Below are 16,935 nucleotides of genomic sequence, written 5' to 3' on the forward strand. Positions count from 1 at the left end.
TCGGCATTACTTCAGTTTTAGCCTAAATTTTGCTTTAGCATTAGCCTACTTCTGTTTTAGCATTACTTCTGTTTAGCCTTACTTCGGTTGTTTAGCATTACTTCTGTTGTTTAGCAATACTTCTGTTGTTTAGCATTACTTAGGGTGACCATATTTTACTTTGGGAAAACCCGGACAACCTGCAGCGGAGGGGGGGGGGGGAGTGCTGGACAGAAAGTCTAAAAGCGGGAAAACTACATACATTTGCGCTTTTGCATGTTGTTAGCGTACTGACAGCCATCTTCTGATTAAGAACAGGGCTGCCCGCACTGACGCGGCTCAGGGATTACGTGACACGCAGCGCGGTGCGCAGTGCCCTACAATGCACTGTAAGCTATGTAATGTGTTTTCAGGCAGTTGACCAAAATCCCAGACGATTTTTAAATTCCCCCCGGACATCTTTTTAGTTCTGAAAAGTAGGACATGTCCGGGAAAAAGAGGACGTCTGGTCACCCTAGCATTACTTCAGTTTTAGCCTAAATTCTGGGTTAGCTTTAGCTTAATGCTGGTTAAACATTACTCCTTTTGGTGCGTTTGTTGCTGTGTGTCTTCTGCATTTTGTTGACCCTTCTGGACCACCATAGTTAACAATCTCAAACAATCAGACACTTACATAAATAAAGTAAACCCCCTACTTGGGGCTTGCAGCTTGAGTATTGTTTAAAACGATCAAACAATCGGCAACAGTTGGGTGGTGAAATCCTAATTACTGAATAAAGCTGTAGGCAGTAGGCTGAATTATACTGCTTTAATTTGCTTGTTTTTATCTTTGTGCCTAAACATATATTCTCAAAATATGTCCACTGTTACATTTATGATTCATCTTCCTTACCTAAAGAGTCATTTCTTGAAAAACGATTATATAATTGTGCCTTAATGACTTTGGGATAAGAGGAAAAAGATTTATCAGTTATTACTCCCACAGTCTTGTGAAATTGCCTCTGGCTGTGCAATGTTGTGGTGGTTTCCGTTGTTGTGTCACAGAAACAACGTCATGTTTGTTCACATCTTGATTGGTGGATATATCGGTGAGGTCACCTGCTCTCTCGTTGTTTGCAAAATGTTTTCTGTGGGGGGCTTGAGCCTTTCTGCCAGACCACTGTGGTGGATTCTAATCTTTAAGATCGAATTATTGTTTTGTAAAAGCCTAAAAGAGAAGGTAAAAAGTTTCCTGAATTCAAAAGTAGTTGAATCAGAGCAATTTGTGATGTTTAATCATTTTTACACCTTGACGTCTTTGACCAATATTTCAGGTGTATTTCTCTATCCATGTACAGTTAATGTCAAAATTATTAATGCAGTAGAGAATAAAAAAATGTATTCACCACAAATGAGACATCTTGTCCTTCTGAATAATAAATGAATCTTTACTGGAAGAAGCCAGTTTTTTTTTAAAATGTCTGACCAGCTTTTTGCATGTTTCCACTCGGATTTTTAAAGATTTCTCTTCAGATTGGATGGCCTCCTAGCCATTACCCTAATCTTTACTTGGGACTCTGGCTGAATCCCTCCAAAACATTTATTTTACTTCCACTCAGAAGAAAAGTTTTGATATAATTGAAATATTCCAGGAGTATTAATAACTTTTGGTTATAGTATTTAGTGGTAGTATGCTATTCTGGAGGAACGTAGAAGAGATTTTAGCAATCTTTTTGGGAAAGCAACATTAAAGCTTTAACAAATCACAAAATTGTTAATTAGTAATCAGCACAGAATATTCCAATCCAGATTTGACTAGTTATGGTATTGCTTTTTATGCTTGTTTTATTCTGATAGGCTGCTAAGGGCAGAAAAGTTTTGAAAAAGCTGCTTCTTTTTGTTTTCTACATAGCGAATAAAGGTTTTATGCATTTTAAAACGTATACTATTTGTTTAATGTAGAATTATTTGGTTCAGAATCAGTCTTGATGTTAACGTGCATTAGAGCTCTGACTCAATCGAAAACGGTAAGATATCTGTTTAGTTTAGGAGGTGATAGAAAATTCACTCAGTCCCCGTTTCTGTTCTCAACCAGGTCCCATTTATCCTGCCAGATTACATGATTTTAAAGATGGTGCTGTCTTCCACGCTTACATAAGAGTCACCAGTCAGTCAAACCAAGCGTGTTTATTAGCAGACTGTGTCACCTCAGCAGGGTAACTCTAGATCTACTTCCCTTCTCACTTCAAAATTAGACACGAAGGCATCGCTACAAAAGGGGGTCAAGCTTAAACTACACTGGAGTGACAGCTTTCCCTTACTTTAACGACGACAAAGTCATTCCGACAGCCTCTGGTTAGCTCTTTATGGGATGGACCGCACTTTCCATCTTACTATTGAATTTGCGAGCTCTTGCACCAAGAGCCAAATTAAATTTAGCCGAGTTACTGTGATGTTAACTCTAAACACCTGAAACCTAAACCTAATATTTCCACGAGCCTTTGAACTAATCAGGGTAGGACCGTCTTCAGCTGAAGCAGCTGCTCCCACGGCTCCTTACAACAAGCTTTGCTTCAACAGCTGATCACAAGGGAGCTGTGTAACGCACGCCCTCCTTCTGACAGACACTTCTAACCTTCTCGACGCTCTGATCACTTTTACTCTGTAATACATTTCAGCTGATGTCGTCAGTGTTTTCTTCGTCATTTAGGTTACTCTGCTTCAAATTGGAAATGTTGAGGAGGACGTCGTCTTCCTTCCCTAGAGCGTCTTGAGAACTCATTACTACTATGAAAACGTTGTTCTTCTGTTACTGAAAGGGCAGGATTTTTTTTTGTGTTAATTTGAAACCAAAAGCCTTTTGAGCCTTTTTAATGAATCTTCTATTTTACTAATGCCAGCATTACCGTAACAAGTTCAAACTAACCTTTAAACATGTGATGTCACATTGGCAGGTGGTAATAATTACATAAACAGCTTATAAATGAAAAACATCCCCATAAATGTTACTTAAAATATTTAAAAGTTAATATATTACTTTTGTACTGAAGTTATGAGCTTTGTAATTCTACAGGGCAATGTAAATACAAAACTGCTTTCTAAGAAAGGGGAACGCATGAAGTTGTTTCCAGATATGTAGCTGTACAGTAGGGGGAACATTTCAAAAACACAAAATCTTAAGTATTTTTTGGTCCCGTTTCCAGTGCAAATATCTTAGTATACTTTAAATTCAATAAAATTAACTTACAAGTAACTTCTAATATAGGAGCTTGTTTTAGATCCATAAGTTCTTAATGTTGATGAAAAACTATTAGTTAAAAATGAAATTATCCAGCAGTGGAGCTATTACTTTTTCATCAATATTAAGGAATTATTTATTCAAAAAAGCACCCATTTCTTGCAGAAAAGTTACTTGTAAGAATAGTTATCTTATTTCAAGTGTACTAAGATGTTTGTACTAGAAACTAGACAAAAAAAACTAAGATTTTGTGTTTTTGCTGTGTACTGTTGTATATGAAGAGATGAATAAATAATGTTGTTTTTTTTTTAACAAAAAAGTTCCATCGTGATAAAAAAAACTATAAAACATCAAACTATCTAGTTTATGATCTAGATTTTTATTTATTCAATTTTTCCAGTGAAAAGCCGCTTGACGTCATTTTTATACGTGTTTATGTTTATTTATTTCAAACCAAAAGTTGTGTTGATCCAAATAAAAAAATAAATAAAACCACATATTTTTAGATGTAATTTCCCTCGTCTCATATTCCTCTTGTTTCCATCAAAACAGCTTCCATTTTCCATCCATTAGCTTCCTTCTACCTTCCTGTGTTTCTGGCTTCCTCTCAGAGTAACAGATGGTAGTAACGTGTAAATGTGCCTGTGTGCGTGGAGGTGTGTGTGTGTGTGTGTGTGTGTGTGTGTGTGTGTGTGTGTGTGTGTGTGTGTGTGTGTGTGTGTGTGTGTGTGTGCGTGGAGGTGTGTGTGTGTGTGTGTGTGTGTGTGTTACTGTGCCTCATGTCCGACCGCGCTGTCTCCGCCCTGCCTGGGCCAGCCAGGCCTGTCTAGACTGCAGTCCACACGGCTCGTCTTTCTGTTCTGGTCGATGTCCAGAACAGCATCGCTGAGAGGCGGCACCAGTTACACACAGCGTGCTGCTCTGTCTGCCTTAAGCAAGTGTGGAAACTTGCTTTTTACTTCCTGAACCTTCTGCTCTGAATATCAACACCGGCAAACCAGAAGGGAATGAGGGAAAGTTTTTTGATCCAGCTGCGAGAAGTCGTAGCATTTGACATCAGGGCCTCAGAGGGCGCGCTGTTGTCACTTCCTGCCGCTTTGTTTCACGATTTTATTTATCTGTCATATCTACTCCTCTTGTGAGTTCAGGTTGCAAACATTTTAACACCCTTGATTTGCACTTAGCTCATTTTTGTCACATATCACTAACTCTAACCATCACCCGCTCCACTCCTTTTGACCCAAGATGCTGGTCCTGCTGAGGAAGATCCGTCTCCATAGCAACTGTAGCTAAGCCCCACAGTTGCCTAGACGCAGGGTTTGCGCACGGGGGAGAAGTGCTGATGCCAGGGAGAATCTGTTTACCGACGCTAACGGAGACCCACTTAGAATGGTTTTTAGTTTCTATAAAAGAAAAGATCGTTTTCCATTTCTTTTGTTTAAAACCAAAGCTCAGACCACAAAGACAAAAAAAAAAAAAAAAATCACTAAATTACCTTTTCCATTTGTGTTTTCTTTTGAAATGCAAATATTTGCTTTTGTGTATCCTGGAGATCTGTAGGCGCAGTTATAGACGAGAAGAAGATGGAGACTATATGATATTAAACGTAAAGACATTTACACTAGAATATTACATATTGCTGCAGCTAAACCAATAACCTACTTATTATTATAGTCATAATGACAACATATAGATTTTATTTCAGTACATAACCTCACACATGCAGAGAGTGACAAAGCTCAGGTGAGTGTTGAATGTTTCTCTGTTTAAAATAACAAATTCATGCTTCATACACAAATGATGTACTCATCAGTTCATTTTTAGCTAATCACATTTCAGGAAATCCTACAGTTGTAGGAGTCAGAAAAATATGGAATAAACACTGACCCAAATGCACACAGGACTTAGGAAGAGGTGTGTTGATGAGGAAAAAGTAAAAAGAAAAGTCAAAAACAAAGGGTATAAATAAGGAAGATTATAGACATTACCTTCTGCAGTAGCGCTAAAATGCTTTCCACTGTGCATATTAATGCGTATTAATAGTTCACTCATTTGGTGAGTGAACTATTAAATGAGGCAGTAATTAGCGTTTTCAGACAGTCTTAAGTATTCACAGATTTTAACTATTTGCAGGCCAAACCCCCTGATATCAAGGGTCCACTGTACATTAGTTCCACTTGCAATACTCGACATACTGGAATTAAAGGGAGTGTGCCCCACATTTTGAGAATCACTGGTATAAAGGAACACAAGTACTATTGGCTGACTTCAGCAGGGTTATTAGTTCCAGTCTGCAGTTGATTGTGTCACTTTCTAAATGTATTTTTAAACTATTATTTTAAACTCTTATTATGGTCTTTTAGTTCCTGCACCATGACTGCCTGTGTTTTTGGCAGGCAGAAGTATTTCCAAACATCTGAATTTGTCTGTTTTTGTAACCAAGGGGAGATAGTACACTATCCTCTTTCAGCCAGCTTATCATCAGGGTGCAGGAACAACTGCACAATTCTCTCCAAGCAACCATAAAAAGGATTTTAAGTCATAGGAACAGTAAGTTAGGCCTGTCATGATAAATGTTCCTGGATGATAAATTGCCCCAGATGTTATGGCAATAAATGATATTGTTGCTGTTTTGAGACCATTTTCAAGTAATATAACAGTAATGTCGTAATAACACAGGAACACATTCTCAAAAATCAAGAAACCTTTCAATTCTAATGAGCATTTAGACACTGGAAATGAAAGACATTTTAAATATCTAGAATAAAAACAACAAATAAAATGAGTCATAAAGTCAGTAAATAAAATGATCGTTTAAAAAAAGAGACAGTTGAGACAAATGAAGGAGACTGAAGACTTTTTATCACCCAGTTTTTGGTGGAAAGAGAGAAAAAAAGACAAAACCGTTAAATTATTCATATGGAAATTATTGAGCTCATTTTAATTTATCATGCAATTAATTGAGCTATAGCAATTAAGCTATTATTGATCATATTGTTTATTATGATACCTTTAATAGGCCAATAACTTAGTGGAAATGAAAAAGTTAAAAAATTGACTTTAAGGACATCAAAATGAGGTAGCTGTACAGATTTCAACAAATATGCAAAGGTTTTACAAAATGTGCAAATTAAAGTTCAAAAATAGTACAACCCGTCCATCCTCTGCAGTTTTTGACTAGATCCTTGCATTGACAGTGACGTGATGAAACCTGACGATAACGTGTGCTTCTGGCACTTCAAATCTGACAACTAAACACATCGGCTTTACTTCCTCTCTTTTTGCCCTTTATTTATCTGGCCGTTGTGAGAACTACCCGACGAATAACAAGATAAGAAGAAAAATCAATAAGTTAAATCCGAGTTGGGATCGGCGTGGTAAAAGCCTAACCTGAGGGCGAGCATATGGTCCCGCAATGCTGCTGTTAACCTTGCCGGCCGGTAGCAGAGGGCAGCCGCGTCTCCATCCATCTCCATCAGTCCTGCTGCAGCCCCTTCCTCCCAGCCGCTCCATTGTCTTCTGATGACCAAGCCGCTCTGCGTGACCTTCACACCTACGCTTTATCTGAAAGGGCTCCGGCACCGTAGACGCATCAAGATCAAGTGTGAAAAAGGCCTGAGAGTGTCCTGGCAGGTTTCCTGAGTGCACACTTACTTGCTCTCCGAGTCCCTCAAAATAAGAGAAAATGTCGCATGAAAGTTATGAGTTGCTTTCTTTGAAAGGTTATACATTTAGTTTCAGCTTTTTTTTTGCCAGTCAAAATGTCCAGTTCATTTATTTAAGGATTGACTGGCAGAACTAGAGTCACAGTGCAGAAAAGCCCAAAATCTTCATTATTTTTGACATGGAAATGCTGCCAAAATGATCACTTATACCTGAATGTAGTTTTTTGAAAAGATTTATACAATAAAAAGTATATATGCTTAGATTTAAGAAAACATATGCGAAAAGAATTAGGGCCACTGAAAAATAATCTTCTTGAATACAAACAATAATACTAAATCTTGGTGAAAACATTCTAACGCTGAATGCAAATAAATCTTGTGACATTCCAAAAGCCTATCAAAGAAAATGCTACAACTCACGGGTACTATCATACAATTTAAAGACAGCAAAATGAAATATTAAAGTGGGGCGCCTTAATATTATAACACACCCTTGTTAGAATTTCAGGTTTTTAACACCTAAAAATATCCACACTGTGTATCTTTTTCCCACCTTTAATGTGATGGATGCCCTGTACAAATAAGACCTAGATGGGAATAAAAACCTTTGAATCTTTAAAAAATAAAAACACTGCAGTGACCTGATTTCACAGCTGTGCAAACTCTTAAACCAATACTTTGTAGAAACACTTTATGGTTTAATATTGGACTTCAGTCATCCAATCAACTCTTGGATGCTTGTTAACAATAAATGTTGGAGGGACAAAAACAGAGAAAATTGTACGTTTCAAAGAGTTGGAATTTTAAACGCTTCATTAAACCAGATCTGCTGAATTGCTTATTAATTTTGGTAGCGCACAACAAAATCAAACCGATGTCACCCGCAAGCCTCCAAAATGTCAGCTAAACTTTAAAATCTGCAGCTCCGCTGTTCCTCTTACAGTTGCCATAGCAACCCAACACTACTTCCAGGAGTTACGCAGCAACGAGTGAGTGAATGTCACAGCAGCAGCTGATGCAAAGTTCTCGCAGAGCGGGCCTGAGTCACTTGGAAAGGAGTGAACTCGGCCGGCTGCAGCCTCATCGCTTTCCGAGTATTCTTATGAAGTTGCAAACTCTGACAACTGGTAAAATGCCAGAATGGCTCCGGATCAATACTCATCAAAACCTAAAGGTCATAAACCATCTGAAGGACTAAATATTTCAGGGGCAGACAGCAGCAGCCTCCTCCACCACCTCCCCGACCGCCCTGACTGCCTTCACCAACAGATGCACGTCCACACACCTCCCACGTCTGGCTCCCCTCCCCCAAAAGGCTCCTGAAAATGAAACAGCTGTCAATAGCGCCCTCGCTTGTGCCAGCAATACCCCCAAACTCACCCCTGTCAAATAAATCAGAGGCAGACGCTGCTTTGGATGTGTTTACAGAGCTGGTGGTGAGCCTTTTTTCTTTTTTTGACAGACGAGTTTAGAACTATGACCGTACCGCCGGCCAGGTCTCTGCTGAAGAGTAGCTTTACTTTGCAGATTGCGCGTTTAAAAAATGGCTGATAGGTTGTTGTCTCATTTGTAAATTTGTTGGTGAACGTAAACAGATACATTTGTTTGTTTGTTCATTAAGATCCCCTTATATTTACATAAGAATAAAAAAACTGTACATTTACTGATAAAACATAAAGCAGACAGGTATTTACACTTTTCCTTTACACAACCTATTGCAATTACTCTTTCTACATTCTGTGAACATATACATATCAAGTGTTCACGCAAATACACAAACATATATATACTCGTACACCTATATATGCACACACACACGATTCCTACTTCGATGTTGTTTTAATATTTGTGAATTTATTCAGGTTAGCGGTGAGTTTGATATGTTTAAATTACATTTAACGTTCCTATTTGCACTTTCTGAACCAACATTTGAATGTAACAAACATTTGAAAGAACGTTTTCATTCAATTAAGCGCTTCAGTTTGTCTGCATCAGATCGGTGGTATCGGTCCACACTAAACCCCAGATATTGGTATCAGAAGTGAAAAACTTGGATCGGTGCATCCCTAGTCATCCCTCTATCCAAAAGGGTAAGTTTGGTGTTAGATCTGGCTTTAGGTATGTCAAAGTTTCCTACAGCTGCATGCGTTGTCATATATTTATGAAAGTAAAATAATAAAATAATGGAAATAAAGTAAAAACTAATGATCTGTTATTTACTGTAAATGCATCATTTTATATGCCTGCGCTCAGACTCAGCCTAATTTGCAGCCGTGTTGGATGTTGATGCAGCAATAAAAGCGTGAAAGAAAAAAAAAAAGTATTCTGCTTACCTCTGCAAGGCTTGCCAGCCTCCACAGAACTGACTGGGGGTCAGCTAATGGGATTACGTGGGTTGGAAGCCATCATAAATGAAGTCCCCGGTGAGGAGCGAGGAGCCCTGTCTATCCTTTAACCCTCTTTAGAGCCTTGCCTTTCACAGCCAGTCAGACAGCCACACTAAGACTCCTCCAGCTCTGCTGCTGCTGAACCAGCTGTGCTCCGGCTGCTCACTGTGTAAGAGGGATGGCTTTTCACGTTTCTCCCCCTAGACACCAAGAAAAGAATTTTATAATTTTATATTAATAATTTAACTTTTACTTTATAATGTTGGTACTTGATTAAAATGTTTAATTGAGTTAATTGCGGTATCTGTAACTAATTTTTTGCAAGTAATCACATTTTAATCCAAAATTACACATTGCCAAAGTAAGCATTTTAAGCTCAAACATTTTTTGTTGCTAAATTATCGAATTGACACATAAACTCAACAAAGATATTTATTGTTTTTTAAACTGTCGTTTAGATTATTCAACCATCAAATTGGTGTGAAGTGCTGAACAGCTTTCAAGAGTTTCAGAAACTGCTGATCATTCATGTAACTTCTTCGAAAAATACTCCATTACAAATGTAGACTGTGAATGCTAACATTAGCCTTGGGGATGGGGATTATTTGATGCAGCCAGTTTAGCATTGAGATGCCATTTTATACTTGAATAACGTATTCTTTTAGCACAACTTGAACACAACAACAGTCTTTTACAGCGTCAGGTTATATGGTTTTGAAGCAAAAATTAACCACAAGTTGGCCAGGAGAAGCAGGTTTTTGTTTGTGGATGTTGCTTGTGCGCCAGATTTATAGACATACCAGAAACATTCAGGTACAAATGTTCCAGCTGGAACCGTTGCATGTTAAAAAGAGTAGATGTTAAGAATTTTAACATCAATACAACAAATTGAATCAAAATTTATGCCTTTGAATCTTCTCTGTTACTCACTAAACAGCTCTAGGTTAGTGAGATTTGTATACATTTTTTCTTAACACTTATCACAGATTCCTAACTGAATTTTAGGCTGAACTTTGACTGGGTCATTCTTACACATGAATATGATTTTTATCTATAAACTGCTCCATTGTGACTCTCACTCTGTTTGTTCGTTGTGTAAGTCTCTGCTCTGATCTGACGTCTTTTGCAGCCTCTAAATCAGGGGTGTTCAGGCTTTTTGTCAAATCTGCCAAAATCCTCAAGTAGAAAATATTGTCAATTTCTTGTACCTTCTTCACAAAAAACTTACAATCAGTTAATCATAACTTTAGGGATCCAGTCATATATAGTTCTAAATAGTTTTCTTCCAGGAGTTCCCTGCATTCAGCTCCAAACCAATCAGCTTTGAACAGCTTTCCAGTCTCTGTTGAAGCAAAGCATCCCCACAGCTTGATGCTGCCACCACCGTGTTTGTGTCATTGTGTGTTCAGGTGATTAGCTTAAAAAGTAAAATCTTGGTCTCATCTAACCAGCTACAATCAGTTGTACAATGAATTCTACTTTAAACCTTTTACTTTCCCGGCATGTGTATATCTAATATGCTAGGACTACCCTCTCCTGCGCGCGCTAACGCTAACTCCTTGTGCTTTCATTGTCCTGCAGAAACGTGAGCTCAGACGGGGCAGAGGCTCGGCGCAGACTGAGGGAATGCGAAGGCCTGGTGGACGCTTTGCTGCACGCGCTGCAGTCCGCCGTAGGGAAGAAAGACATGGACAACAAGGTGAGGAAACGACCCGGCTTCCGCCGCATGCGCCGCAGCAGGTGCAGTCGATGCGACGGCTGTCTCTCCTCTCTCCGCAGTCCGTGGAGAACTGCGTTTGCATCATGAGGAACCTCTCCTATCACGTGCACAAAGAGGTGCCTGGCGCCGAGAGATTCCAGGACCCATCGGCCCTACAGGCCCCCGGATCCGCGGGGCCACAAAGAAAAAAGAAGGATGATGCTGGCTGCTTCGGGGGAAAGAAGGCCAAAGGTGAGAAGACAGAAAGGGAAAGAGAGGTATCATAAAGTTGCTTGGAAGACAAAACTTTTATCCTCCTCCTGTCCAACAATGAATGATGAAAAGTGGCAACCAAACAGTGACCTTAGACTCTGACCATCAGTTCAGAGATCAAGCCCACTCCAGCTTTTTACATGTACAGATTTATACTGAAATCATTTATCCACATGTCTACAAACACACTGAGTATTTACACGTTAGAGCAGACATTGCCTTCTGGCCCTTTAGGGGTCTTTGAGCAGCCTGTGTAAAAATCCCAAAATCCAACATGCATTTCTGCAAGCAAATCAAAGAAAAAAAGGGGTCCTTTATTTTGAAAAGCTGGGGTTTGGTTCTAAGGCAACTGATTTAAACACCTGTGTTGCCATGCTTGTGCAGTCCACTGATGCTTCACTCCTCCAATAAATATGAGATACACTTCAAAATTTCAGTTAATGCTGATAAAAATTGCAATGGAATATTAATTTGTAGAAGACAGACATTATTATTCACATTGCGGATATTATTATATTTAAAGGGATTCAAACATGAGATGTTTTTCCCTTATTTTGTAAAACAAAAAGATACTCTAAACGTGCAATGTCTTCCTTGTTCTTCACATTTGTTTTTGTTAGTAAGTAAATATAAAGTAAATATAATGTCCTGCTGTCAGTTTGCTAGGTCACATTTTAGTTTCAGTTGCCAGAAGAAGATAGAAAATTATACAATCAGGAATATAATTGGAAAAAGAAGATCTGGGCTTCAACAACAGACACAGTTTCTAGGGAGAAATAATTGTTAGCATGCTCTCTGAGAACAGCGCTAACACACGGTGGTTTCTGTAGAGCTGAAATGAACATAGACTAGATCTAACCGCAATGACACAGACATTGAAATCCAGATCTGTGATCAGCTCAAACCCAGTCGTTCACATTTCCAGGCTCTTATTCCTGCTCTTCCCACACAGCCATTCTGATAAAACACTTATTCACACTCTGACATTTGATGCCACTTTTAAACATATTCCCTCTTTGACATCCTACTTTCCCTCATAATGGAATCTGTTTTTTGCCTATTAGTGTGTTGTCACCAAATCCTCCGTATAACACCGCTCTCGTTGCAAGTCCCCCTGCACACACAGAAACACACCCTTTATTAACCGTCTGTTACGGCCTTCACTGATCCACCTTCAGGAAATAATGACTTATTTTTGTGTTGACGTGTGTAACACTGTCCTCCTTCACACACACCACACACACAGACGCACGTCTTTTTTTTCACCATGCCTATTCTCTCTTTGTGTTTTTCTCCTTGCTTTGTGTTTTTTTGGCATTGCTGCTGCTTCCTTGGATAAAAATAGAGGAATGGTTTAATCAAGGTGAGTGCCCTCCCCCCCATTCTCTCCTCCCTCTCAGCTCTCCTCCTCCTCATCATCTTCATCCCTCCTCCTCTCCTTCTTCTCCCTCCTCCCCCTGGCTGTAGAGTGCTGTTAGAAATAGTTTTGGGTGTCCTCCAGAAGACCCTGAGAAACTTCCAAGGATTTCAGAAAATTGTAGCATTCATTCCATGTGCATTCCCTTACCATAGCTAACAACCCCAGTTCAGAGTCAAACGTTTTTTGTTTTATTTTGTCGATATTTTAAACTTCAGAGCTAAAGTATCTGATTTGTATCCTATAATGAGAAAAATTTAGTAGGAAATGCTCTCTAAAGTGTTTCCCCTTTAGTTTAACTGCTAAACTAAACCATGTTTATAAAATATAAACATGGTTATGAACTTTTTTGCTACTGGTTTGTATTTGTGTAGTTGTGAACATTGAAACTTCACTTGATGTGAGCTAGCGCTGGGTAAATATGGAAAAAAGTCCTGTAGCGATAAGGGTTGCAACTAACTTTTTTTTAGCTATGAAGTATTCTATTGATTATTCTGATGATTAATCCATCAATTATATAAAAAAAACATTGCTACATTCTGCAGATTTTTCATTTAAGCACGTAAACCTTTTTTATACAATATTAGAAATGCATAAAAAGATACAATAAAACTAATAAGTTTGTTGCCTAAAATGCAATAACATAGCGTTCCATTAGCATACACTTAATAATTTGTAGCAACGGATGCATTTGAAGATAAAAAAAAAGCTTCTAACATCAATATGTGAAAAGTTCAGCTCTTTCTGCTGGACTTAAAATCCATAAAGTGCAGGGCTCTTTCTGCTATTATTATTTTATTTCACATTATTTTATTTTATTTATTTATTTATTTTTTACAGAATTTGAACCAGGTGAAGCTAAAACTGTCCCTTAAAGAGTTGTGGGTAGAACATCTTTACAGACAAGGAAGGTGTTTGCTTATATTTTTGTACAGTTTTTGCTTAATTACGGCTCTTTTGTTATTTCAGCAAATGGCCTTTGTTAGAGTCTATATTAAAGATGGATAGATTTCAAAACTTGACGATTATTATTATTGATTTATCTCAATTAATCCAATTGTTACAACCTTGATTACAATATTTTTTTTAAATAACAGTTGACAGTCAATATATATCACGATATAAAACAAATCTCTATTTTTGTCCATTTTTAATGTTTCCTGTAACTGTTAAGTGAAATCAGATGTTATCAGCTTGTTTGTCGATTTATTGATGTCGTTGAACATTATACAGCTGCTCTCTGCAGCCTCTGCCAGATCAATAGGGGATTAATTTAAACTAAAATCTTCAAGCATTACAGGAGAACAAAACAAAAATGGAGGTATTCTTTTGTTGATGTCAAATAAATAAAATCGACATTGAAATATAAATTCCCAAAATATTTCCTTTGTATAGCTCACTTTAAATATTGCTTTTGAAAGTGTGAGCTATGAAATAGAAATAAGCTTGTGCTTCTTTTTTTGTTGTTGAACTTCATATCTCCACACAACTGAACTGTTCCCTTCTTGTCAACAATGTCATTCGCTGTGTCTTCTTCTTCTCTTCTTAAGTCAAGTCCTACCTGTTAAGTAATGCTGTTAAGTAAGCCGTTAGCGCGTCTGGCAGCTACTGTTCCTTCTGCGTCAGTCTAACGTTGGATTGCTCTATTTCAGCAGCATGACCAGTCCGGCTCGGAGCAGCTCTTCTTATCATTGGCTGTTCATCTTTCCTATATATGTATTGAGAACAAATTACTTTGAGATTTATGTATCGTTTTTATCGCGAACGTTGATTGTGGCTTTCTCTGTGCTGCGGTTGCAGTCTGATTCGATGGGATATACGGGGTTTTGTGAGCAACATTACCAACAAGATACATGAGTCCTAAAAGGTTAAAGTGAAACTACACTGCTTTGAGAAAATATTCATTCCCAATTTATCTTTCCCGCATTTTGTTGACGACAAACTTTCCTGTATCCATCCTTTCCTGCTGTGTAGCATGGTGATGGCAGCATTATGCTCTGGAGATGAACTAGAAAAGTTAGAGATGATTTGTTGGAGGCTTTGAACGACTTCAGTCTGGGGTAGATGTTCAGCTTCCCTCAGCGAGATACCCTTCCTTACCGTACAACCAGAGCTAGAATGGACTAGAACCGCTTTGCCGCCATCTAGTGGTTGGAATTATGCCCATATTTCAATATACTTGGCTAACTTGCACATGAAATACCTGGATGTGTAGCTTTGGTTTGTTCTATATTAAAACTATGAATTCTACTTAATTTAGAATCTGCTTTACAGCAAAATGTATTTTTATGTAATTGTACGTAGAAATAAATTAAATAAATTATATGTAGAAATATTTCAAAACCCATGAATTTCTTTCCAGTTCACAAATATGCACTACATCATGTTAGTCAAAAAAATCCCATTAGAATTTATATGTAAAGTAGGGTTCGTTTAACAAAGTTGATTTCAACATCTGTAATTTGATGCTAAATTCTTGAACAAATAGACATATTAGATCAACAACAAATATTTGTTGTTTTTAATTGAATTTGTTTGCGGATGTTGCTTGTGCATCAGATTTACAACTGTGTTTGAAAGTGGTTTTGTTGTTTGTTTAGGTTCTTTTTGGTTCACGATCATGAAGGCTGTTCATTCCCATCTATCTGTTTCTTGTGTAAATGCAAACACTCTTGTTTCTACGTAGGTGAATGTGTTCCCATTAGTTGCAGCCCAGGGTTCATTTATGTTTAGTTAAATTTGGACTTTTTCCAACTTATAACTCATCCACATATTGTTATGTCTTTCAGAAGTCCGTCCATCATAGAAAAATACATTTCGGGTCCAACTGGTCCATTAATACTGATATCAACCTTCCAACCTTGTATCTTGTTTGTTGCATCATCCTTAGAAATTCACGTTTCTGCTGGTAACATCTTCTTCTCTCTTTATTCCTCCCACGCAGGCAGAAAGAATGGTGAAAATGACAAAAACTACGACACTTTGGATCTACCTAAACGTACAGAGCCTTCCAAAGGTACGTCCTTCCCTGGGAAATGAAGAACTTCCCTCTGTTAACGGAGGCTCTGGAAAAAGAGCAGATAAACGGCTAGGAGGCATCTCGGGTGATTAATAGTATGGGAAGCTCTTGATAGAAAAAATAGTTGTTTTAGTTGAGTTTATTTTTGTGTCACCAGTGCTGATTATTCACTAATTATTACAGAACTTATATTACTTGGTGCAGCAGAAGAAGAGGATCTTTATTTCAGAGTGAGCTCTAGAAGTCTGCATTTGAAGAACCTCTGCTTGATTTAATCTTTCAAACTGTAATGTGTATTTGATAATTGGGATTGAAGTTGAAAATTAGCCTCCTACTAAGATGCTAATCAATGATTTAATTGTTGTTGAGGGAAAAAAATAGACATATTAAATCTGATTATGAGCACAAGCTACAGATTTTCTCATCTTGACTTAATGCTTTACAAGCAAACAAACAAACTCCTTCTCTCCTCATTCCTCCCAGATGATAAAAGCCTCTGTTCTACTTTGTCAGTATAAGTACATCTGATTCTCTACCTTTCCCCTATTTACAGACATGTTCAGCATTTCCTGCTGAGTTTAGGAGCCAAGCCGCTTCTTGGCCACAGCCAGAGTTTTCCTGGAGTATTCACTGTTTGACTCTAGTAATATAGAAATACTACTAAACCCCTTTTTAAGTACTCTCTAACCATAGTGATCATCGTTGCATTCTGAGGAAAGAGCGGGAACACCGCCTAAACTGTGGAGTACGGTAGTGGCACCATCATGTTGCGGGGCTGTTTTGCACCAGAAGGAACCGGTGCACTTCATTACATAGATGCCATGATGAGGAAGGAAAATTATGTGGAAATGTTGAAGCGACATCTAATGGACAATGACCCTAAGCTTGCAGTCAAAGTGGCTTAAAGACTTTGACTTTTGGTGTGGTTGTCATAAAACCCCAATGACCTGAAAAGGTATGTAAACTTTTCATTTCTTAGATACGAGCAAATGAATCTGTGAGATAACCTTTCTCTTAATTATGGCGTTTAGCAAATAGAAAGAAGTTTGGTAATTCCAAACCCAAGAGAAGTTTGCTTTAATTTAACATCAATAAAAAGATTCATGTGTTTTTAATTAGGTTGTATGTGAACGCATAGTTTCAACTGGGCATCGTTTCCTTTATGATCTGAGAGTATTTTCAATCAACCAAGACATTTATTTTTGATACAGATACTAGCCCTCAAAAATGTATTAAACGATATCAAAAATAAAGTGATATTTACGAGTATTGCTTATAA

At 38.0% G+C, this 16,935-nt stretch overlaps 1 protein-coding gene across 8 annotated transcripts in view; it reads left to right on the forward strand.

Annotated features, from left to right (window-relative positions):
• The window catches only part of arvcf (ARVCF, delta catenin family member), a 261,138-nt gene that overhangs the window by 203,182 nt on the left and 41,021 nt on the right, over nt 1-16,935 (forward strand). For 5 of the 8 annotated variants that reach the window (XM_023343118.1, XM_023343123.1, XM_023343120.1 and 2 more), the window contains 4 exons: nt 10,830-10,947; nt 11,028-11,199; nt 12,566-12,583; nt 15,582-15,653. In XM_023343118.1, coding sequence (XP_023198886.1) covers nt 10,830-10,947; nt 11,028-11,199; nt 12,566-12,583; nt 15,582-15,653 — 380 coding nt within the window. The remainder of the gene's footprint in view (nt 1-10,829; nt 10,948-11,027; nt 11,200-12,565; nt 12,584-15,581; nt 15,654-16,935) is intronic. The other 3 variants (XM_023343119.1, XM_023343121.1, XM_023343122.1) reach the window with 2 other exon arrangements.

Source organism: Xiphophorus maculatus, chromosome 12, assembly GCF_002775205.1.
Source record: "Xiphophorus maculatus strain JP 163 A chromosome 12, X_maculatus-5.0-male, whole genome shotgun sequence".
Lineage (NCBI taxonomy): Eukaryota > Metazoa > Chordata > Actinopteri > Cyprinodontiformes > Poeciliidae > Xiphophorus > Xiphophorus maculatus.